Source organism: Sinocyclocheilus anshuiensis, unplaced genomic scaffold (assembly GCF_001515605.1).
Source record: "Sinocyclocheilus anshuiensis isolate Anshui unplaced genomic scaffold, SAMN03320099.WGS_v1.1 scaffold472, whole genome shotgun sequence".
NCBI classification, from domain to species: Eukaryota; Metazoa; Chordata; class Actinopteri; order Cypriniformes; family Cyprinidae; genus Sinocyclocheilus; species Sinocyclocheilus anshuiensis.
Window position 1 is genome coordinate 1253537 of NW_015557102.1, and position 24983 is coordinate 1278519.

The 24983-nt window shown below is 39.1% G+C and overlaps 1 protein-coding gene across 1 annotated transcript; it reads left to right on the plus strand.

Moving 5' to 3' along the window:
- Positions 1 to 3324: 3324 nt before the first annotated feature.
- Positions 3325 to 24879, plus strand: LOC107677572 (multidrug resistance-associated protein 1-like). Its single transcript, XM_016472506.1, has 32 exons — positions 3325 to 3366; positions 4202 to 4378; positions 4808 to 4933; positions 8058 to 8195; positions 9877 to 9996; positions 11008 to 11069; positions 11172 to 11303; positions 11780 to 11986; positions 12863 to 13040; positions 13456 to 13617; positions 13783 to 13875; positions 14833 to 15036; positions 15214 to 15360; positions 15482 to 15569; positions 16553 to 16622; positions 16729 to 16855; positions 17200 to 17376; positions 17555 to 17722; positions 17829 to 18021; positions 18370 to 18451; positions 19101 to 19209; positions 19303 to 19510; positions 19596 to 19906; positions 20069 to 20268; positions 20509 to 20635; positions 20954 to 21055; positions 21323 to 21469; positions 21849 to 22007; positions 22134 to 22300; positions 22464 to 22658; positions 23261 to 24370; positions 24617 to 24879. Exons 1-31 carry the CDS (start codon positions 3325 to 3327, stop codon positions 23367 to 23369), a joined length of 4527 nt encoding a protein of 1508 aa, XP_016327992.1. The 3' UTR covers positions 23370 to 24370; positions 24617 to 24879.
- Positions 24880 to 24983: the final 104 nt, after the last annotated feature.

A 24983-nucleotide genomic window follows, 5' to 3' on the forward strand; every position in this document is an offset into this window, starting at 1 on the left:
TGAAATATATTTTTATGTACATTTTAGTTATATTCCTTCATATGTTTGACCATTCTTCATATTGTTCATATTTTCTATCAAATGTAATTATATTATCCAAAATATAAAAATATTTAAAATGTAATTAAATTAAATTAAATTTAAAAATACATTTAGCATTTTCTTTCCCCTTGAAATGCACTTTGTAGTATATTTTGTCATTTGATGATTTAAACTAAATATTTTTCAAATTGAAAAAAAATTTCCTTAAGCTGTGCTATTTATAATATATATTTTAATATAAAAATATATTTTTATATATATTTTCCAAACCGCTGGTCCAATGTGGGTACACCCCCCCCCCCCCCAAAAAAAACCGTTGCTGTATGGATAAGTATAAATGTAGGACTGCTAATTTTTTGGCTAAGTGACGTCTATGTTTAATTTTGGTATCCTGGCTATTTTTAGCTTCCACCACACCAACACCACAGACTGGTTACCCAACATACAGACATAACGAAGTGTATGTCCAGGTGGTGAGCACAGGACATGATGCACAACACTATATGTAGTAGACCTTTGATACACATAATTCAGCTGTGGGAAACAGTTTGGCCCCACCCCACAGCATAAAAAGATAATGGCACTTTGACTTGTTTGGTTGTAAGACTGTTATTTAGCTGTCTGGTCTTGATTAACAAAAACAAAAGTGGGCAGCCATGCTGATTTGAGTATTTTAAATGGGAAACGCCGTTGTTTGTTCTCTTAGAGCTACCGTCACATGTAAATAATCTCTTCAGCAACAGCTTTAGCGTGCACTAGGGCAATGTGGCATTTTCTCATTTCATGAAGTTTTCGGCTCATTTACTGCCATAAGTGCAGTCCTCAAAACTATAGACAGAATGAGATGGTCATTGTTGTTTGGAGTCCGTTTGCCAAACCCCTGGTGGATTCATGGTTGACCAGGAAGAATGCATCAATTCATCTCTCTGTTTAGTTGTTCTGACAGTATAATGCTATGTTTTTGCAATGTTGGCTTTTCTATAGGTGGTCTGGCCACTGAAAGCCCAAGTGAGAGTCGATAGTGCAAATGAAAAGTGTGCAAATTTGATAAACATTTATACTTTAAACATTTTTTACTGTTGTTTTGCCGCCTTAGTTAAAAGAATACTTTGCCCAAAAATAAAAATTCTCTGTTTTTGGACATTCATAAGAACCACTAGTCCTAGATGTCTTCCTGTTTTAATTTCATTCCTTCACAATAACTGGAAAATCAGTCTAGAGTTTGGTCATTTTGCACTAGTTCTTGCTTGATTTGTGAGCTTTTCTAAAAGCAACGAAAACTAAGAGGCAAAATTGGCAACTAGCACATAAGGACTGATTATATCTGTCTCCTTTGTGCCTCCTTTCCAAGTCATTATCGCCATGAGCAGTCAGGCCTCTTGCTGCTATTTTATCACTTTCTTTCAAGCTCCCTTTAGAGGCCTCATTTGTTATTGGGTACTCTGAGTGATTTACAGGGTCTTTTGCTCATTAGAAATGATACTTGAGGATCCTAGATCAGTGTATGTGAGTAGAATAGAAATGAGACCTGTTATTTTAAAGTTTTTTGATCTTATATGGTGCTGCAAAAGAATCATCTTTAAAGAAAAGTCTGAATTTATATTCTCTCACCTTGAAGAATAACACAATACAGCTTTCCTCACACACATGACTGGCCGCAGGGAGCACTTGTGGGAAGGCTTGTCCAGCCATCGTTTTTTTTCCATGTCTCTGCAGAAACTCCTTGACTGAGGTCGACCTAAAACTTTCCACCAGTGTACAGGCCTTTTCCAGGATTTCTGTTGGACTGATGTTACTTCATAACAGACTACTGAGAGCTTCAAAAGAGACAGACATAATATCAGTCTGACCGTCTGTTTAACTTGTGCCAGCCTAGTAATACAAACTTGTGTGTAAGAATGTCTGGGTGCCTATGTGAATTAGTTTTTTTGTGTGAAAATGTGTATGTATTGCATTATGTGAGTATGTCTGTGTTAAACCTATGTCTCAGCGCATCGTTTTTGGTCTATTTACAATAGAATGCTTGAGGGCTTCTCTTTTAAACACACTTGACCCATTTGACATGCCAAACAGGTGCAGGCCTGCAGTTCTCGTAAATTTAGCTTGAGACCAAATTTAGCAAGACATTTTATAACATGACACGTTTGTAGCCCATAAGGCCAATTGATTAGGATAGTTTTCTGTGCAGATTCAAAACAGTGAGTACCATTTACTAACTGTGTATGGATATATTTGTACATAATATCTGTGTAAAAATGTTTTCATGAAATGCGTGGGAGAAGAGTTAAGGTAAGGTTTTATGGAAAGCCCTTATATCATATGGACATATGTGAGGCTCAGTAGAACGAGGAACACATTTAACCTGTTGTGAATATGGTGGAATTTTTTCTGTGAGAACTTTACTGTGCTCACACACATACTAAAATTTTACGGGATAATTAGTGAATGAGACCAGTCTACACCCTTAATTGGGTAAAAAATGGTTTAGTGTAGCGCAGCTGGTCTCAACTGGTTTTGCATCAGGATCCAGCTTTTGCATTGGACAGTGAGTGGTGACCAATAATATGAAATGGCAGCCTAACTGTTAGATTGTAGAGTCAAGTCCCAGATAATAAATGTTGCCATTAGGCAAGGTACTGAATTCCAGGTTGGACTGAGTGTGTGCAGTAAGTGTATCGTAATTCCCTTTGGAAGTAAAAATAAGGTGGAGAGTGTGGTGCTTGGTTGTGTGATCTTACTAAGTGTTTCTCAGGTACACGCAGGAAAAGTGAAATATAGCATTTCTATAAAGAAACAAATAGCACTGGAGTGCTACTAGCAGCACTTTTTGCATTTGGACCGAGATGGAGGTGACTACTTGGGGGAAAATGAGAGTGATAGTGTTTTATAGGAGGCGGAGACGACTATGTTAAGGGTAGGGATTTTTTTCGGGTGGTGTCAGAGAACTTTGCAAAAACCACAGTTCTGTTTTGATAAAGAACCTAAAGTACGTGGGAGTCGGGGAAAGAGGAAGATAAATAGAGAAGGAGGGAGAGACAGAGAGTTTAAGGAAGACTGCTGGGAGGAGAGAGTGAATATAACCACCCACCTAAGCAGCTGTCAGACTGGTGGTCAAAAAGCAGACACTCTCAGAAACAAGCAGTGACAAAAGTGAAAGAGAGTGTGTAGGAGATCCCAGGACGAAGGGAGAGATTGACTCAGACACAGCACAGAGTGACAGAACAGTCTAAAACACCAGGATACACAGCAGGGATAGGTACAGCTTCAGGACCAGACGAGTGAATGGATACCTTATGCAGTATAAGTGGACTTGACCCTCTATGGGTGAGCAAACGTCTTATGTGAATTTAAATCTTGAATATTATTCAAGATTTTTTAATATATATATATATATATATATATATATATATATATATAGACATATATATATATAGAGATTGACTAATATATCTATAGACTGATATATCTATACTGAATATATCTATACAGTTAATTTATATTGTATATGTTACATTTATACCTGTAAGGGCTTATTATATTTATAAATTATATTTATATTGAAAGTACTTTGGAAACATTATATTATTCCAAGAACCTGAGAACCAGAATATATGTGTTTTTTGCTGTTCTTGCATTTTATGACTTTTCAGTTAAAGTTGGAATATTTCATAAATGTGTCACATTAAGTTAAGATGATGCACTGTGGTCAAAGATTGGAATGTGATTTATTTTACATAACATTGAATATTTTAAACAAACTAGCAGATGGCAATTTAATACACTGATTTTACAAGCTTCTTTAGTTGTCAGAATTTCTGGCAGATCTTTTCCTTCAATTACACCGATTTAGTCCAATCTCAAAACTTAATTGAAACTCAATTGTTTCTCACCCAGTAACAGAAAGAGGTAAGAGAAAGTCAGTGATGAGCTTGGCCAAAATAAACAGTAAGAAGTAAAAATTTACCAATATGGTAAAAAAAAGCTCAAAATGTTCAAAATGATAACCTTATTTGAGATGTTTTGGAACATTCAGGACATATCTGGTTTCTGTGTGGACTGGATTGGGATCAAGAAAATGTTGATCCAATGAAAGAATGAAGACTGTCAATTATAATATAACTGGTTGAAAAGTTAAGCACACCCTCTCCTTCATCTCCAGGACTGGAACCAGACATGGTACACGCATAACCCTGAACTGAGCAACTGCTTCCAGAACACAGTCCTGGTGTGGGCTCCGTGCATCTACCTGTGGGTCCTCTCTCCGTTCTACTGCCTTCATCTGTACTGCCATGGCCGAGGTCGGCTGCCCCTCTCTTCACTCTGCAGTGCCAAGCTGGTGAGACAGACGGCTAAGACCTGTTAATGTTATACAAGCGTGTTCGGGTCTCAAACGTACCAGCTTTGTGGGCTATAAAACTCAAACCAGTGTTAAAACAAAGTGAACGTGGTGGTCTGGGTAGACTGAGGGGTCGAGTTCACGCTTTAGTAACCAAGGAAGACAGTAAAAGAGAGAGTGATGTGTGTAACCACAGTTTGCAGTGTGAGTGCGGTTAGCACTCTGGTGAGCTGTTTTCACTCTTCCGCTCTAAAAATCTTTTGTTTGAAATACAGTTGTTCCTCCGTTTGTTCAGAGTCACACAGATATCCAGTCTTATCATAATGTAAATCGCACCTCTTCTCTACAGTCACTGACAACCGGAGCTTCCGGGAGAGTGACTCAGTTCTCACCCTGATATGAATTGCATTCCTCTTTGCTCTTTTACAGTTGCTGGGGTTCTTCTTGGCATCCTTTGGTTTTGTGGAATTCTTCTACATCCTGTTGGAACGAAGACAGGAAATCCAGCAACACCTTGTCTTCTTGCTCAGTCCTGTCATACGCAGTCTCACCGTGGTAATGTAACCCCTAGGTTCTATAGAAATATGTAGCAGTACAGGCAGAAGCCAACATAAAAAGTTGTGTAGAACCGTTTATTAATGAAAAATGAGCCCCAATCTGTTGTTTTCATCAAATGAATGTCAGGAACAATACAATTTTCTTGGTTTTGTTACGTAACTTACTACGTTTTATCTGTGATTTATTATGCCCAGGCTTAAGGTGTGGTTGCATTTACAAATGTTCAGCAAATTGTTGCAGGCAAAATACATTAATTTCGATATGAATAAGAATCCACACAATCAAGAATTTCGCACGAGTTTGAAAGATTACCCCCATGCAAATTTTTCAGCGAGTTGGTCACCTACTTGGTTTTAAAGTGAGGTTTTAGTATAGCGGGTTGACCAGAATAGTCATGCAAATCTTAGTTAGTGAAGTTGGTTGATTAATGTTGTTTTTCTTTTAGAGCTGGTTGACCAAAGAAATCTTGCTAGTTAAAAAAGGTGAGAATGTACGTACATCCAAATTTAGACAAAATGTCAGAGATTTCAGCAAATTAAGGAGGCAGAACCTTCTCAAGATCCAGATCTTCATCAAGTAGAATTGTGGGAATTCTGCAGCAGTGTGTGGATCTTTACATTGTGATAGTTATGAAGCCTAGTGGGAACACCAGCATCCCATATTAAGCCTTAAAGATGTATGCATGGGGCCACATACACGAGTGTACATTAGAGATTTAAGCTTCATTCATTCCCCTCCTACAAGCCGTCCTTCCCATAATTAATTTCTCAACACACCTGCTTATGTCTGCAAAATGGCTCCTATACCCTTACACAGCAGGAGCTGTTTTCATGTAATAGAGTGTGACACTCTGAGGTGAACTAGGTTAGGGGCACACCTACACACTGCCTAATGAACACAATCTCATCATCGCTTTCTGTCCGCATGTTCCATTTGCATCCTGCAGAGTCAGGCTCCAGACCAGACTCATGACCCATCTGTGGTCTCCTCAGACACCCAAGTCAACACTGGCTAATGCTAAAGAAAAAAACACTCAAAGAGTTAAACAGTCCAATCTTGTCCTTAAAAGCCCTCTTTCTTCACAACAGATTGTGATCTTAATTGGCCACAGAGTGAAATAATGCATTGTCATAGCTAAAGTGCTGGAATGTAGGTATCAAACCTCAATAACTATTTTGAAGATTTTATTAAGTAGGTGCATAAATATTGCTTTTAAATTATGAAAATATTGCTTTGTTGCCTTCTTTACCACATATGGGTTTCTTGTGTAATATTTGGGCTTATGTAATGGACAGTTTAGAAAGCAACAGCCACAACTCTACTGAACCTAAATGGAGAATTTGCAAAGAATGAATTGCGCACCCATTTCCAATTTATTTGCACACGCTGTCTGGATTGTTGTAGCACCTAATTCACTAAAAGAACACCAAATTTGCCTAAATTCCCTTCTTTCAGGTTAGTTGTGGGTACTAGGTTGTGGAAAATGCAGCAGACTACTGCAGTCTGGCATACTTTCCTGGGACTGTATGCCATTAGTCCACCATGACTCTTTAAAATACTCTTCATCATTTGATCATTATTTTTACTTTAATTTGACATTTACCTGTTCTCGAACTTGTGAAAAGGATGTGGAGATTGGACTATAACCACTACATATCCCCGAAATCATACATTTTTACATTTGGCAACCCAAATTGAGTTTTTGGTTTATGTCCTTGTGTGGAGCTGAAGTCTGCTGTAATGCTTGGCTACTTTTTTTTTACCCACCATAAGCTGCTGCCGGTTTCACTGCGTGCTGTCATTTAAGCCGCAGGAAGCAGATCTGTCTGTCTTCTATCGCTCTTAACTCTCCAGTATAATTACAAGCTTTGGCTTCCTCCCACTGTCCAGAGGAGAAGTCATGGCTTATTCTCGTAAGATGTAAGGTCTACACACAAAATCAACAATGCAGATGTCACATGTGGTTTACGTGTTCTGTTTCCAGGTAGCGCAAAAACCTCCGCAGGCGTGTTTCGTTAGGACGTGATTAAGAGTTCCTTTTAAAAGTTTCACCTCATTTATCTGAGGTTATATGGCTTTGGTTGGTTTTGAGGAGGCGTCTTTGGGCTCAGTCCTGATCCTTCATCTGTACCGCACCAGGAGGCTGCTTTTTACGTAGTCAAAGGATGTTTTGCGCTACCTAGGAGATACAGCAACAACTGAACATCACATCAAGCTTGGGGTCGACAAGAGCCGAGTTGAGAAATGGAGAATGTCAAATTGTTTTTGGATGAAGAAAAGTCGCAGTAATTAAGAGAAATGTGGGATCAACACAGGCCACGCTTTACATGTGTTGTTTTATTAGAGGAGACAGCTGTGGTGGTAGACAGGGAAATCCCAATATAACCTCGACAAAACTGCTGAAATAAAAACAAAACAAATTTAATGATGGATAATACAAAAGCATAGTACAGTTTTAAAAGTAAAGTCCATATCCACTTAAATTTAGTTCTCAGATGCTCCATGTTTTATTCATATACATTGCAAAATCTGTCAAATGACTGAATTAACCTATATGCAACCTGCATGTATACAATGTTTTTTTTCATAGCTTTTTTCTTGGTTGGCTAGTCGTCTGACAGGATGAAATTTTGCTTTCTACTCTTTCTTCTCTCTAAAGGTCATGGCCTCAATAGTTGTAATTTAAATCTATTAAATGGGGTAATTACATCTATTTAAAGACTTTCACAATGAGTTAGCGTGAAAGGTGAAATGTGTAATTTCAAAAAGGATGAAGTAATGAAGTTTCCCGGAACACTTTCCCAGTTTTCCATTGGTCGGCCAAACAGACAGTCCCACCCCCAACTCACACCAGTGGTCACTCAAACAGAACCACAGTGTTTACACTTTATTTTGGGCGGAGCCTACAAATGCATTAAGCCAGGAAAAAGAGAAAGTATTTTAGCATTGAAAAAATTACATGCTTCGCCTTTAAAGTAAACTTGCATCATTCAGCAGATACTCATCAGGAAGAGGGCATTCTGTAATTAGGCTCCTTTTTGAAGTTATTTATCACTTGTTTTGTACAGGCTGTGATTTTAGCAGATGAGAACAATGTTATTAACAGCTGTGTGTTTGACAGGTGTTAGCTGTGTGCGTGATTCATTGGGAGAGAGTGCGAGGATGCCGTTCCTCTGTTTTCCTGTTCTTCTTCTGGTTGTTGGGCGTGGTCTGTTCCCTTATTCCGCTTCATGCAAAGGTCCAGCTGGCTGTGGATCAGGTGAGAGAAATGACAACTGACACAGACCCCAAATGTGGGGATTATCAGTTTCACGGTACATTCACAAAACCCTGGACTAACCCTGCACATATGGGTGTATTAACATATTGACGAAACACAGGTGCACACATGAAAACATCCTCATGCTCAAACATACAAACACAGATGCACACATAGTCAAATATGCATATCCACACATACACAAGCAAATACATCGCAGCACACTCTCACAAACACACAGCAGCTCAGCATTCCAGCAGTTTCTACTTTTAGCAGTGTTGATGGTTTGTCACATTCATATCATGAGTTCAGGTGAAGTCCAAGTAGGTGTTAGTTTGAAACGTATGTCAGAAAGTGTCCTTTTACCCCTACTGGATCTTAAGCATGTGGAAGTATAGTATGAATATTTTTTGATGTAAATTATGTGAACAACTCACTTGGGTTAAGCTAATTATTTTATTTAACTAAACAATTAAAACTCAAATGCATGAAATATTTCAAAGTTCAAAACATTTTTATGTGCCAGGCCAAAGTACATGTTTCTAAGTGATTTTCTATGCCACACAGTCCTTTTCAGCACAATAACACCGCTAGCAAGAAAACAGGTTTACCAGTTTTAGAAACTAGACTAGGCAGTTCTGACCCATATCATGCAAAACTGGGTCAAACATAAAGACAGATAAGCATATTTCTCACTGGCATGCTGACTTTATGCTTGAATAAGAGTGGGAAGACATTTTGACTGACCTAGATTATGACCACCGAAACCACTCTGGCCTTGTTTTTTATTTTGTGGTGTGGTTAAGAATAAAGCCTCTATCTTGGCAAGGGTCTCCACGGCCAAACGGATGTTTACTACAGATTTGTCTCAACATGGTGTGCGCTCCAATAGTGAAGCCAGGACGCTATATCCAGGACACCAGAAAGACAAACATAGCATCTACCATATGTGTAGAAATGCATGAGCAGCATATGAACAGCACATGTGAAGCTTTTGTAAATATAGCTACTTTTGGCTCCTCACCAGCAAATAGTGGCCGGAGGCTTGAACGGCAGCAATCTATGAGTTTCCAGATTGTAGCGTGACTTGAGACCTTTTATGACTCTTTTCATACGTAATTCATTTATATAAAGCAGGCCATTAAAGAGTTTGGTTTTCACCATGATTTGCCTTAACTGTTCAAAATAAGATTTACTATGTTGTTAATGCTCGTGCACACCCATGTCTTCTGACATAAGACGAAGTAAGAAGGGACTCTGCACTGTAGCACTGCATGATTTCTGCATGATTGACTGCATGAGTTCAGAATAAACAACAGATCATATTTTTTTACATTAATCCTTAGTTTGGGACATGATATCACTGAAATGTAAACAGTAGTGAGGGAGTTCTCGCTTGACATTTTGATTTCAGTAAACAAGCCCTTCAAGGTTCATTAGGAGATGTATTCTTGGTTCGGATATTCATCAACAAGGTGTGTTCCAGAGAGTTCCATAAGAACAGAATGTTTAGCTTGTAAACAGCGTGTTGGGAAGTCTGCGGATCAGAACTGGAATAACATCACAGTACATTATGGGAAATCCCTGGTTGTGGTACTCGTTTAAAATGGAAAGTCTGCCTTCGCTCTCTTTTTCTGTAATCTGTATGTGATTTGCTGATTTTGGTGTCTCTGCTTTTCAGGGTCTCTCTCCGGATATTGTGCGGTATTTGGCCTTTTTCTCGTACTTTGCCTTGCAGTTGGCGCAACTCTTCCTCAGCAGTTTTGCAGACCAGGCACCCTCAGGCAAAGCCGTCCTCAAGGTACGAACGGAGCAAACTCTTCATTAGCTAAAATAATCCATCACAAATAATCCTGTGGTGAATTTCTGTTGTTTACTAGTGTCCTTGTGTAATATAGAACCCAACCCCGCCATTTTGAAGTGAATTATGGTAATGGTGGTAGGATACTCAACTACTGTCTCCCACAAGTATGCAGCACTTAGATACTAGCTATTGGATAAAAAATATGTTTTTCGGCAGTCAGCTTGACTCATCAACATGGACACTCTGTGGTCCTCCTTCCTGGATAATGATATATCCTTTTTTTAAACTAAATTCTTGACTCATTCTGCCCACTGTTTGGTTGTTATGTATGCAAATTACACAGAGCAGAGCAACACACAACGTAATCTCCAGACATCTCGTGAGATAGTGGTCCATCTGACTGTTCTCCTCCAGAGAAAAACAAGGAAACAAGCTCAGAGAGGAATTAGTGTGTTTGTGATGAGGTTCTAGCCACAGACGTCGGTGCCACATCCCTTGATCCCCTCCTGGCTCAGTCACTTCCTGTGTAGGGTTATTCACAGCATCCTGAAGAGTGAGACCTCCGGTGAGGAGGCGGGAGAGAGAGTGAGTGGTTGGGTGGATGGCTGTATGGGCAAGAGTTGACAGTTACACACCTGGTTATTTATGTGTATAATGTTAAAACTGTTTTTAACAATCCTTGTTGTAGTTGATGATAAAATTGTACCTCTATCATATTTTAATTAACATGTTTGGTTTGGTTATTTCAGTGAAGACACTGCTAGACATCAGTATTGGACAATACATTTTAATGTTAATGGTACCATGGCAATAAGTTAGGTGGGCAAAGTCAAAAAATTATATCCAAATAACTATGGGAAGATGGGACCCAATGGTATTTCTAGTTGGTCTGTTGTTTCAGAGTTTGTAAGAACATAGGCATTTTATTTATTTAAACACTTATCCACATTCTGTACATTTTGGCCACATAGTGTATTTGTAGCCAACTTGTTCTTGTTCTTTTCTCAGAATGCATGTCCTGTTCAAGATGCATCATTCTTGTCCAAGATCCTCTTCTGGTGGTTCAGCGGGTAGGGAATTAAATGATTTTGAATACCATTTCTAATTCTAACTCTTTGAAATACTTGTTGGTCCAGTGAAGGTAATGCAGTTTGTGTTGTGTGTGCTTCCAGGTTGCTTTTCAAGGGATACCGTTCTCCTCTGCAAGCAGAAGATCTGTGGAGTCTGAGGGAAGAGGATACATCTGAGAAAATAATATCTGACCTGGAAGAAGAATGGACAGCGGAGCGCACCAAGTTACAGCAGTAAGTTTCATTGAAATAACAGACAAGTTTTTCCTACACGTGACATTCTGAAGCACATGTACATTTATAGTTTGTCGATGTTGCTGTGGATCTTCATGCTGCTTTGATCAATGCAATCACATTTCCATCTGAAAGATGCCCACAAAAGAGACAGACCTAAAATGAGTCAAAAGGAGCCCTGCTGCGTACACGGTCGAGACAGGAGGATTGTGTCAATTGGTTGGCTTGTTAACACTTTTCTGTTTTAAACATACAGTGTTTTCAAGTCCTCTGAAATCCTCTTTTAAGGCCTCACATGTCAGAGGTCCCATGCAGTTTACAATTTCTGGAAACTTGCGTTGTGGCACAGGATGTTTTAATGTTATTCTGTTTTCAATTACAACTTACAAAGAGGTATTAAAAAGCTTCACAACTGCATTTAGGCTTTAGCACCAATTCCTTATGCACATGTCCGTTTGCCTCTTCTCCATCTACAGTCAGGAGAACCACCTAAGCACCAGTATTGCCTTGGGATCTCGACTACCTGAGCAGGCCCAGTTTCTCAGGAAGATTCAGAAGGAGCAGAGTTCAGGATTCTGTCTCTTACGGACACTCGCACGTAGCTTTGGACCCTACTTCCTAACGGGGACGCTGTGCCTCATGGTCCACGACGCCTTCATGTTTTCAGTTCCACAGGTTCTAAGGTGAGAAAGTCAAAGCAGATTTAATGAGTCATCTTGGCCCAGTCCTTAGTTTAAGTTCATAAACTTTGGGCTTTTGGTATATCTAGGATAAGTTAGGCTTTGGGTTGTGTTTATGAGAAGTTCTGCCTTCAAATAAACACAGATGGCCCCTCTGTGCTTTTAAAGACAGCTTGCTAGGTTATCAAAATATTTTTAGAAGAGACATCTTACAGTTCACAATATCTTGGGATGAAAACAGGAAGTGGCAGTGTGCAGCAGGTGCCTGAGTCAGAGACGCCATGCCAGCCAGACAGAGATCATGCTGTTTATGCCCACAGAGAAGCAATTATGGCTTCAAGTCTGAAAGCTTGAGAGAGCGAGAGATGACCACAGCATTCTGTCCGCCGTAGACGTGTTAGCTTCGGGGAGGGTAGAGGAACACTGTCGGGGTTGTGGTTATATAGGCAAGCAGCCAGCTAAATGGGAGGTTCAGTTACCTCCCAGCGAACAGGGAGATCCAAACTGTAGCAAGTACATGTGTTGTACTGGGATCCACTGTCAAAAAAAGGTGGACTTTGGTGGGAACTGTGGAAACATTCAAGGTCTTCTGCCCTCAGAGTAACCAACGTGGATTTTGTAGCATTTGGTTAGCATTCAGAAAAAATGTTTTCCAGTTGAACATGCTACCTCTTGTTAGCCCCAACAAATCCACCATTCTTCATTTTCAAAGAAAGCTGTGGGTTTAAGCGCTACTGTTAACCTTGAGCCTAACCACAATGGTTGGATGTGGTCTGTTACAGAGGAATCTAGCCAAATGCTTAGTTACATCAGAAATCAGCAAATTTCTTCGCACTATATAGTGCCTTCATTCAAACCCTTTTCTCTCTTTTTTTAAAGTCTGTTGTTAGGCTTTATGAAGGATGAGGACGCTCCGCTGTGGAAGGGCTATTTCTACGCCTCTCTTATGTTCCTCCTGTCCTGCCTGCAGTCCATCTTCAACCACCAGTACACATACACCTGCTTTACTGTGGGCATGAGGGTTAAAACAGCTGTCATGGGTTTGGTCTACAGAAAGGTGGGCCATCTCACCTGCACAAAAACCTTTTTAGAGCATATGATTCTGTGATTAGTCTGTGATTTCTGAGGGAAGGAAGTATGTACAGAAATGGTTTCAGGGGCATAAAATAAAATAAAATAAAAAACCTACATTTTATGGACCATGTAATTTCCTAGAATTCTCTAATTTTCTTCAAAATGGGCCGAAAGTAAAGTTTAACAAGTTTTCGCCCATGTTATGAACTAGTGAAAGTTCTGGTAATACAATGTTTGTTGAATTTGTTCATTCAACTCAATTCTTATCATTACAATTCAGCTTCTTGTAGGTCTTGACCAGTTCAAGTTAATTCAAATGCCCTTATGAAAGGGAGTCAGTGCAATTTTTTAATCAGTCCTTTTCTCTTCTTTATTTTCTCCATCTTGTTTTTCCTCAGTCTCTTGTCGTGAACAGCGCAGCACGCAGAACATGCACAGTTGGGGAGATTGTCAATCTGGTCTCTGCTGATACCCAGAAGCTGATGGACTTTGTGGTGTATTTCAATGCAGTGTGGTTAGCACCCATTGAGATCACACTATGTCTCTTCTTTCTTTGGCAGGTGAGGGCACATATATTTGCTTTTTTTTTTTATTCCACTCCAGTAAACTATCTCCATTCTAGTAATATGAGTAAATCCTGAATTTCTTTTGGGGATACTGGCTGAATAGCTGTTTTAGCTTTCCAAGAGAAATAAATGAGACATGTCTTGTTTGACTTATTTCAGCATTTAGGACCATCTGCTCTAGCAGGCATTGCCACTGTGATCTTCATTTTCCCTCTGAACGGATTCATTGCAAGGAAGAGAAGCAAACTCCAGGTACTGTAATGTTGTAACTCATCCATGATTCATGTGTTGCCACTCATCTGCTTTTTGAGGTCGTGATATAAGAGGTTATTCTACAATACAACATACTGCAAGTTCCATATCTCAAAGGTTTTTTCTAAATATGTTGTATTGCAAGCTACGGCAGTGCCAAGTACTTTAGTCCTTGGAGGCAAGTACATTTATTTTTAATATTTGAATAATAACTGAACGAGATTCTCATTAAAGGACATGAAAATGAGTTCCTTGTTTATCTCACCCACTAAAATTCTTTCTGAGCCATGAGACCATAGAGGAGCGCTGTGAATGAGTGCTAAAGAAAGTCAGCGTGAAGGGTCCACAGCTGGTTTTGATAGTGAAGTGAGCAGAGCGTGGGTGTGCGGGTTGGATTCAAGCTTCTCTTGTTCCTTTGAAGTTCCCCATGCTTCCTCCCAAGCAAAGTAACCACAATGCTTGCAAATGGCAATAAAACTTCAATTTTCTTTTTAGAAAACAACAGACATTTGGCATGCCACTTTGATTGAGTCAATCTCTCAGCTCCTAGCTATTGTGTTCTAGAATATCTTAACATGCAGTTAGGAATTTATTGCCTTCTTCAGTATCAGTCATTCTGGTGTGAGGTCATCCTGCTGAAAAGACCTGCTCATATTGTTGTGATGCTGGTCTAATTGGTGGACCAGCATAACCATCCTGTTCATCAACAAATCATAGCATGGTTAAGATGGTTAATGGTAATGGTGGTTGACCAAGAAAGTTTTTTTCTGGTTCAGTTTGTCAAGAAGCCTTGTAGGAACATCAGAAAATCAGTATCCCAAAACAAAATATATGCTGGTAACCAACTATGCAGCTTTTTGTCAAATATTTAAATACATTAAAATTTACATATTTCAAATATTTATTTAGTGGTTTTGTGATGTTTAATAACTTTCCTGTTTTCTGGTCATTCCACAGGAGATACAAATGAAGTACATGGATGGACGGGTCAAGTTAATGAATGAGATTCTGAATGGTATCAAGATTTTGAAGTTCTACGCCTGGGAAAAGGCTTTTCTGGAGCAGGTCCTGGGATATAGAGAGAAGGAGCTTAAAACTCTGAAGAAATCACAGATCTTATACTCTGTGTCTATTGCCTCTTTCAACTCCTCATCTTTCCTGGTGAGAAAAAAAAACATTCTTAAGTAATGCTTCAGGACACACTTTTGGGAAAGAACTAAACCTACATTTACATTACATAAAACTAATGATTGCAAACATGTATTACCACTAGGTCAGGATGTCATATTGTTTTTTTTTGTTTGTGTTTTTTTTTACTCTGATTTCCATTCTTGCCAGATTGCTTTTGTCATGTTTGGTGTCTATGTGCTCATTGATGATAAGAATGTTCTGGATGCTCAGAAAATCTTTGTATCAATGGCTCTCATCAACATACTGAAAACTCCCCTAAGCCAACTTCCTTTTGCCATGAGCACAACCATGCAGGTGAGAATTACATGAACTCGAACACCATTATATTCTGCCCTGATTATTTACTGATGGTGTCTGTATTTAATTATTTTGTAGTGATCTTAATTTAAATGTACAAATTATTCTTGTGTTGCAGGCTCTTGTCTCTTTAAAGCGTCTGGGGAAATTTCTTTGTCAAGATGAACTCAAACCAGACAATGTGACAAGGGAATCCTTTAAATCTGGTGAGAGATCACTTGTTGACAAGCATTATTGTGCAATAGATGAGTAAGGCTAAAAACAGACTGAATGTTGTCTGTACCCTGTGAGACTTTCCCTCTTCCCCTCACTTCCGTCTGTCAGTAAAAATATGAGTGAGAGCGAGATTAACAACAGTTTGAAAACAGCTTCTAAATTTCACAGTTAGATGGTAGTGATGTCTCACTTCCTCACACTGGCAAAAACAATTAGAGATCTCTGAAAACACACTGGATCGCCTGCAAGTGAATACAGTGTAGCCTACTACATAAAATATTATTTTATTTTATTTGTGTATTTATTTATTTAATTTTACTTGTAGATCATCACAGACCTTGCACAAAAACAACAGTTAATTTAAAAATGATTAGCCTTGTTACAAAATAAACACAGCTACAGTATTACAGTATTAAATTAAATATTTTAATTTACTCTGCTATCAAAGTTACATTTATATGTACTTGTTAGTCAACATATAACTTTAAAATATTTTGTAGTATTTTATTATTTATTTATTTTTTACAATGCAACATGTCTTCCTGTATTCAAAGTTCTTTTTTGAAACATAAAAAGACATGTTGGTATAAAAAAATGATTAAAGTACCACCAGTATATTGCCATGAACAACGCTCAAACATACAGATTAGCAGTTATTATACAAAGAAATTTGATTGGGGGACAGTGGTGGGTGGCATTCATCAAAACTGTTCAAGATAGCTTGTGAAAACTGTTATTGTGATGATAAAGCTAATTAGACTGTGTAATTAAAGTGAGTCTATAATTTCACAAGCTGCAGAAGAAATCTAGTTTCCCAGAAGCGATCTCTGTAATTTCAACGGCACTTTTCTCAAGAACAATTTGTGTTTGTGTTGATAGTCTACCTTCATAAATTGCATGTTATGGTAAGTGATTAAGGCATGATATTATATGATTTACTTTTGCTCTTTGATTGTTCCTCTTTGCTTGTCAGATGTGGATGGTGTAGTGTTTGAGAATGGAACCTTCAGCTGGTCTAAGGATGGCCCCCCATGTCTAAAAAGGTATCATTATCCAGAAAGTTTCCACAAGACTCCTGAATACACAATCAGGCAATAAGTGTCCAAGTTTAAGCAACATCCCCCTCACTTACTCTGTGTGTTGGAGCAGGATCAGCGTTAGAGTTCCCTGTGGTTCACTGGTGGCTGTTGTCGGCCATGTTGGCAGTGGGAAATCCTCGCTGCTTTCTGCCATGCTTGGGGAGACTGAAAAAAGAAGCGGGGCAGTCTCAGTCAAGGTACTTAGATTAATCAACCATAATGCTCATTGTATATGAGAATGACATATGATTATACAGAAAGTGACCATAATGAGAGCCCTGTCTTTCAGAGTAGACTCACATGTAATATAAATTCATATGTAATCTAGAATTATAACATTCATGAGGTACAATAGTCTGAAACCACATTGAAAATCCAATTTCAATTTGGAAATAAACAAAACGTTTTAGCAATTCAAAAAAAGTCAAGATTATTTCATATTCTGCACTATTTCAAGGCCACTAATCAAATTTCAAAGAGCAAAATAGTTCATCCTTACAGTTGATTGTGTTCTTAGCATTTCTTTCTCCTGTCAATATAGGGCTCAAGTGCCTACGTTCCCCAGCAAGCTTGGATCCAAAATGCCAGTCTGCAGGACAACATTCTGTTTGGACGGGAAAAAAAGGAAAGCTGGTATCAGCGGGTGCTGGAAGCCTGTGCCCTGCTGCCAGATCTGGACAATCTGCCTGCAGGAGACACCACTGAGATCGGAGAGAAGGTGAGACCATCGTACTTCACCCAAAGTAGAGGACTGAACTTGTATGAGCTAAACTTCCATGATTCAGATTCAATAGGATAAATAAGCATCCATGAGACCAATCACAACTGAGCATGGATCTATATATAAATCTTGATATACACCTAAATAAATATAGTTTTGCATTGTCTTTTGCCAGGGTTTAAATTTGTCTGGAGGACAGAAACAGAGGGTGAGCCTGGCACGTGCTGTTTACAGGAAAGCTGACGTGTACCTGCTTGATGACCCCCTGTCTGCGGTGGATGCACATGTTGGTCAGCACATCTTCAACAAAGTCATTGGACCCAGAGGCATACTGAGAGACAAGGTGACTATCACTGTAGTGTTTACCCTACAGATGGAATGGGGGGTAATTTTCTATCTCCTCAGCATTTCCAACATCTAACATTCAACATTTCTTCTTTTTTTCAAAGACACGGGTTTTGGTGACCCATGGAATGAGCTTCCTTCCTCAGGCGGATTTGATTCTGGTTCTGGTGGACGGGGAGATCAGTGAGCGAGGTTCCTATCAAGAACTTCTGAACCGGAATGGTGCTTTTGCTGATTTCATCCACACCTTTGCGAGCTCTGAAAGAAAAGAGTGCTTTTCGGAGGCTTCCCAGAGAGGTAATATTACTGTGGTGTGTGTTCAGGCATTTATATTAGCTGAAAAGATATATGCAGTTATTGTGGATGCTGGTGTCCCCACCAGGGAATCAAGTGTCACTAGCAATGTTGTCTGGTGCACAGCATGTTTTTCTGCTGTTGTGTTGCCCTGCTTAAACGAGTGTTGCACTATAAGCTCCACCAGTCTCCATTCAGCATAAACCAACCAGGACTAGTATGAAACTTCATAGCGGTTCAAGCTGATCTTCTCAGAAGGCATATGTCAGATCCAAATGTTGTTTTAATGTGAAAAAACATATTATTATTCAGTATTATTGATAATTTTATGTTGAATCAATACATTTTCAGGCTCCAGAAGACTGTCTGTAAGATTGAGTGTTATTGAATACATGCCATTTTCCAGGGATCTGTCCCAAGAGCAGCTTATCAGGTATGAGATTTTACATTTGCTTATTCAGTGCTACTGAATATGACTTTAAACAGGAAATGGCACTGATATAGCTGGGTGGCTAATATCAGTATAATTCCAATGAGTGTTGCATTGAAAGTGTAATCTAAAATCACATCGTGGCCTAATGGTTAGAGAGTCAGACTTGTAACCCGAAAGTCACGGGTTTGAGTCTCAGGTCCGGCAGAGATTGTAGGCGGGGAGAGTGAATAACCAGCGCTCTCTCCACCTTCAATACCACGACTGAGGTGAGACCCTTGAGCGAGGTGAGACCCTTGAGCAAGGCACCGAACCCCCAACTGCTCCCCGGGTGCCGCAGCATTGGCTTCCCACTGCTCCGGGTGTGTGTTCACTGCTGTGTGTGTGTGCACTTGGATGGGTTAAATGCAGACCACATATTCCGAGTATGGGACGCCACTTCACTTTTCTTTTCTAAACCTGAAAATATCTTGAGCCATTTTAACCACAGACCTTATTTCAGGCATCTAAATAAATATTGACTTATGGATGATTGAACCAAAAGTGCAAAAATGCTAGTTCATTTCCGGATATTTAGACTCTGCAGCACTTAGCACTGGTTAAGTTATTCACTAAATGAGATGCATAAAGGTTGATTCAAACTGTCTTTTAGCGGTGACACCAACAGTATTACATTTGAGCCACTGCCCGATTCTGATGAGGACCACATCCAAGAAGACCTGGGCAAACTGACTAAGGTTGATAAAGCACGGATTGGCAGAGTAAGAACATTTATCCTAAAACTTGACGACATTTTCTTTCTATTAACCACATACGTTTGGCTTATGATCTCAATTTTCCCTCTGTCCCAATAGGTCAAACTTGAGATGTACATTGAATACTTCCACACTATTGGTTTGCCTTTGATAGTTTCCATTGTATTCCTGTATGCCTTCCAACAAGCAGCATCTCTGTCTTATAATTACTGGTTAAGCTTGTGGGCTGATCAGCCTGTCATCAACGGCACTCAATTAAACACGGATCTGAAACTGGGAGTCTATGGAGCTCTCGGCTTCGCTCAAGGTCAGCAGAGTCTTAAGTGTTTTACCTCAACAGCTCAAGTTATGATTCAAGTAAACTAAACTGATTTGAATTTCTTTTGTTTTAGGAATTGCCATATTTGGTACCACGGTGGCCATCTCGTTAGGGTGCATCATCGCCTCCCGCCATCTTCACTTGGAACTTCTAAACAACGTGCTTCACTCCCCTATGTCGTTCTTCGAGTCCACTCCCAGTGGCAACCTCCTCAATCGTTTTGCTAAAGAGATAGATGCCATAGACAATATGATCCCTGATGGGCTGAAAATGATGCTAGGTTACTTCTTCAAACTGATGGAAGTCTGTATCATCGTGCTGATGGCCACTCCTTTCGCAGCCGTTATCATCCTTCCTATGGCATTCCTCTATGGTTTCATACAGGTATGCCTGAATCTGCATTTATGGGGTTAAGGAAAGAAGGCTAATTTGCTAAAACTCTCTAGAACCCCTCTGCTGAGCCAACGATACCAGAATTCAGAATCAATGATTGAAATCATTACGGTTTTGACTATAATCTCTCTCTCACTCTTTTCAACCTCAAAGAGTTTCTACGTGGCCACATCCTGCCAGCTGCGTCGGTTGGAGTCAGTGAGTCGCTCTCCCATCTACACGCATTTAAACGAGACAGTGCAGGGTGCCAGTGTCATCCGGGCATTCAATGAGCAGTCACGCTTCATCATGGGTGTCAATCACAAGGTGGATCACAACCAAACGGCTTACTTTCCCCGTTTTGTAGCCACAAGGTGAGGCACTGCTCAAAATTCAGTTTTACAATCGCAATAACATCTACTTTCAGAAAAAATATCACAAACTATAAGCGTTCTTGTATTCAAAAACAACTAGGTGGGTGCAATGGACTGGAACAGCCATTTAAAAAACACTGCTTGTCGATGCCAAGTGTCAATGTTTTGGGCATCCTGTAACATAGATATCGATTGCTTGATATTGATATTAACTTAGTTCTGGGATGTCTTCTTGTGCAGGTGGCTGGGTGTGAATTTGGAGTTTCTGGGTAATGGCATTGTCCTTGCTGCTTCTATTCTCTCTGTGATGGCAAAAGGAACCCTGAGCCCTGGGATGGTCGGTCTGGCCGTGTCTCATTCACTTCAGGTGTGAATCATTTCAGATGCCTCTATGTAGGATCCGACATTACTAATATAAATATTACAAGAGCTACCAGATATATTTCATGTGGCAATCTCGCTCTTGCAATGTTCACCCTCAAACCAAAAAAGCTTTTAACTCTTGCACAAGATCTCCTGTGGTGTTGCTTTCATTTGTGGTCAGCCTTTTTCAAATTAACATTCAGAGAAGAAAATGCAAACATTATTTATTTGTCTGTGTTAGATCAGACAAATCACATCCCATCCTTATTGACTGTTTTTTTTATTAATCTAGTTTACATTTTTATTTTCTGTTTTTTTTTAGGTGACGGGTTTCCTGAGCTGGATTGTAAGGTCATGGACGGATGTAGAGAACAACATTGTATCAGTTGAGAGAGTGAAAGAGTATGCAGACACTCCAAAAGAAGTGAGTGTGGCTGTATAGCATAATTCAAAATTCAATCTATTAATTTTTTTAATAGTTAATTTTATCATCCTTTATTTCCAGTTGTAAATAATTTTTTTCTTTGTTGGTCAGTAATGGCAAGCATTTTTACTAGGGTTGCAAAAAGGTGGAAAATTTCCAGTAAATTTCGGAAACATGCCAGAAATTTTGGAAACTTTCCAGAAATTTACCGGAAATTTTACACCCCTTTGCAACCCTAATTTTGACTGTCTATATCATTATTTACAGGCAGCTTGGAGCATAGAGGGAAGTTCTTTACCGCCATCTTGGCCTCAAAAAGGGACCATAGAATTTCATGATTATGGCCTTCAGTACCGTAAAGGCCTGGAGTTGGCCCTGAAGGGCATCTCTGTTCACATCAAAGAGCGGGAGAAGGTACAAGTGAAGACTTTGAAGTATTCTACATCAGCATTTACTCTAAAATATTATTGCTGTCTATTTTTATGGATGATATATACCTTGCCTCATTTCTCTTGAACAAGGTTAGATTCTTGTAGTCCTTGAGGGAGTAGCTCACCCAAAAATGTCATAAATTACTCGCAAAGATAAAGTAATACAACCATTTTATTCTTCTAACAAGGATATACGGTGAAAGTTCAAAGTACATTGCTGTAATTATGCTTGACAAACATTTGGTGGGATTGTGGTAATGCAAAGTGTTCCTACATAATAGTCCCATAATTTCTTTGTCTGGAAGTCAAGCTATGTTGAAAACGTTCCCGCATGCTTACTCTCTGGTTCCTTATCCTTTCAGATTGGTATTGTGGGAAGAACCGGTGCAGGAAAATCATCTTTGGCTCTTGGAATTTTCCGGATCTTGGAAGCAGCAAAAGGACAGATCTACATCGATGGAATCAACATTGCAGAGATCGGGCTTCACGATCTAAGATCCCGCATCACCATCATTCCACAAGTGTGTACAACTGAGATACTCCACTTGGAACCAAAATTACTCTATAATTTCTTCTTCATGTCACGGCTTTTTCAAATTATTATGAACTCCTCACGAATCTGTTTTGCAATTTTAATACCTTTCCAGGACCCAGTGCTGTTTTCAGGATCTCTCCGTATGAACCTTGACCCCTTTGATGCCTATACTGACGAGGAAGTGTGGAATGCCTTGGAACTGGCTCACCTTAAAAATTTTGTGTCTGAACTGCCAGATAAACTCAATCATGAGTGTTCAGAAGGAGGAGAAAATCTCAGGTAAGTGCATCCAAGAGTTCTATTCTTTCATGATTTTAAATAACTTAAAAGTGGTTTAAAGTCTATTTATTTCATGTTCACCAGTGGCCTGCAAATTGCAGCCATGACATTTTAATCAGTAGAGACTTTGGATTAACAATGGTGAATGGTTCTCTTCCTGAAGTCTTGGTCAGAGGCAGCTGGTTTGTCTAGCAAGAGCTCTTCTCCGAAAGACAAAAATGTTGGTGCTGGATGAGGCCACAGCTGCATTGGACCTGGAGACAGACACCCTGATCCAGTCTACCATCCGCAGCCAGTTTGAGGACTGTGCTGTTCTTACCATCGCGCACCGCCTCAATACCATTATGGATTACACAAAGTATGTCATTTCACAAAGCCATTGAAAAGTGGTTCCCAAATTGTTCTCTGTGGCATTCACAAACATTGTTCTGTTTGTTTGAACGGTAAACCACATTTACCGTTGTACCATTGTGTGAAATCCAGTCATTTCAATAGGAATCTGTGCAATTGGGAATTTCACATGAGGACAAATTATTAAAACCTGCAGATTTCGCAGAGGATTAAGTTGGTCACGCAATTATCTCTCAACAATGCTTCATACATTGCTACACTATTGACAAATTTGGCTGAACTTTCATTAATGCCACCGCATTATTAGGAGATGAGTTTTGTGATTTAGCTACTTACAAGTCGTAAAAGTCTTTCATTCATTTGTGCGACTCAATTCTAATGAACTCTACAGTCAGCTTGCGTAATTTATGAAATTAAACTCTTATCTGACAGCCCAAATGTTTATTAAAATTGCCCAAATGACCATATTATCTATCATAACGTGACCAAACAGGTAAATTTAGCGCTATTTAGCGGACGTCGCTACAGTTTGGGAACCTCGTTACTTGATTTGCCTATTACACATTAATTTGTTAATGTTTAAACGTTACCTTATTTTTGTTTTCTCAGGGTGATTGTTATGGATAAAGGACATATCGTCGAGATGGATTCGCCCAGTAACCTTATTGCAAAAAGAGGCCAGTTTTACTACATGTGCCGGGAAGCTGGGCTCTTGTAAGACTTTACACATCGACTGTCTTCTTGCGCCTCCTTGTGGTGAAAGCAAATAATCTGCAGACTCTCCATTTCTCAGTTCTCAGTGCAGAACCTACAGAGAGACAACCCAATAACACAGCTGGTGCTTCACAAGGGAAAAACACCAGACACTTGAATCACACACTTCCCCACAAATGAAAATGGTTTGCCTGTTAAATTTGAAGATGTAAGTTTTTACTCAGGTTTACTCGCCATCTCCATGGGCAGAGTAACACTATGCAGCTCTTAGGAAGAATGAGAAAAAGGCCTTCCTGCCAGAAGATAAAGATCGGTGCCGCCTCCAAAGCTATTTGTAAGGTTACAGAACGATGTAGTTGATGGAAACCTGTAAATATGGCACCTAATTAAATACACAAAACAATTAGGGAAGAAAGTGTCTGTTCTGCCTGTGCCATAGCATCCATGGTGAAAGAACATGAATGTGAATAGCTAACAGGTTAATGTTGTTGCACAGGTAAATAACAACTCAATGAAGAAAATTCTATAAGCTCTAGTGGATTCTTAGTTCTCTTCATAGACCGTCAGTCATGTGAAAAATCACGCAAGAGGACAATGTGTTTACAAACATATTGCCACATATACTTGACCTAAAATTCCCTGAAAATTCCAGACTCCCTTTCAGACACTAATTAAAGCTTTTACAAGAGGGTTTAGGGAGAAAAACAGTACAGTTGCCCAAGTAGGTTGTGGTGTTTGTTCGTTTCAGCCAAAGTAAACAAATAACAGGGACAATAATGGCTGGGTGACAGAACATGCAACGTGTACACAATTAGTAATCTTACATGACTTCATTACTGCTGACCAAATAGTTTTAATAGCAAGAAAATATTGTTCACCACCATTCTGAAGGCAAGATTTTTTATTTAGCAGTTTTGCACTTCAGTGTAAGAAAAGTGTTTTACAAGCATTTTGTTCTCTGTAACGGTTACTGTAGATTTTTAGAAATATATTTTAATCTTAAAAGTGGACATGAAAAGACACTGCGTCTCGTCTTGTAAGACAATGCAAAAAGCTACATGTGTGACATGTACATTCAAGTGCCTTTGTGACACTCCAGATTTTATTTATATTTTATATTTAATCTTTATTGACACTTCATCTCATGTTTTGTATGTTTATACATGTAATAACTGCGTATAAAGAAACTTTTGACAATTCGTTAAAGGATGCGCCATTGTGCTTTTTAATCTTAAAAGTGGACATGTAAAGACACTGCGTCTCGTCTTGTAAGACAATGCAAAAAGCTACATGTGTGACATGTACATTCAAGTGCCTTTGTGACCCTCCAGATTTTATTTATATTTTATATTTAATCTTTATTGACACTTCATCTCATGTTTTGTATGTTTATACATGTAATAACTGTGTATAAAGAAACTTTTGACAATTCGTTAAAGGATGCGCCATTGTGCTTCTATAAGCTTTTCTACAGGCTCCATATTTGATGACAAACTGAAAAACATGCTGTTAATAAAAAAAAAAACTCTCTTTGGACATGACGAAAAGCCTCAGCAAAAAAAGAAAAAAAAGAAAGAAAGAAGAGTACCAAACTATATTTATTGTTTACAGTAATAAA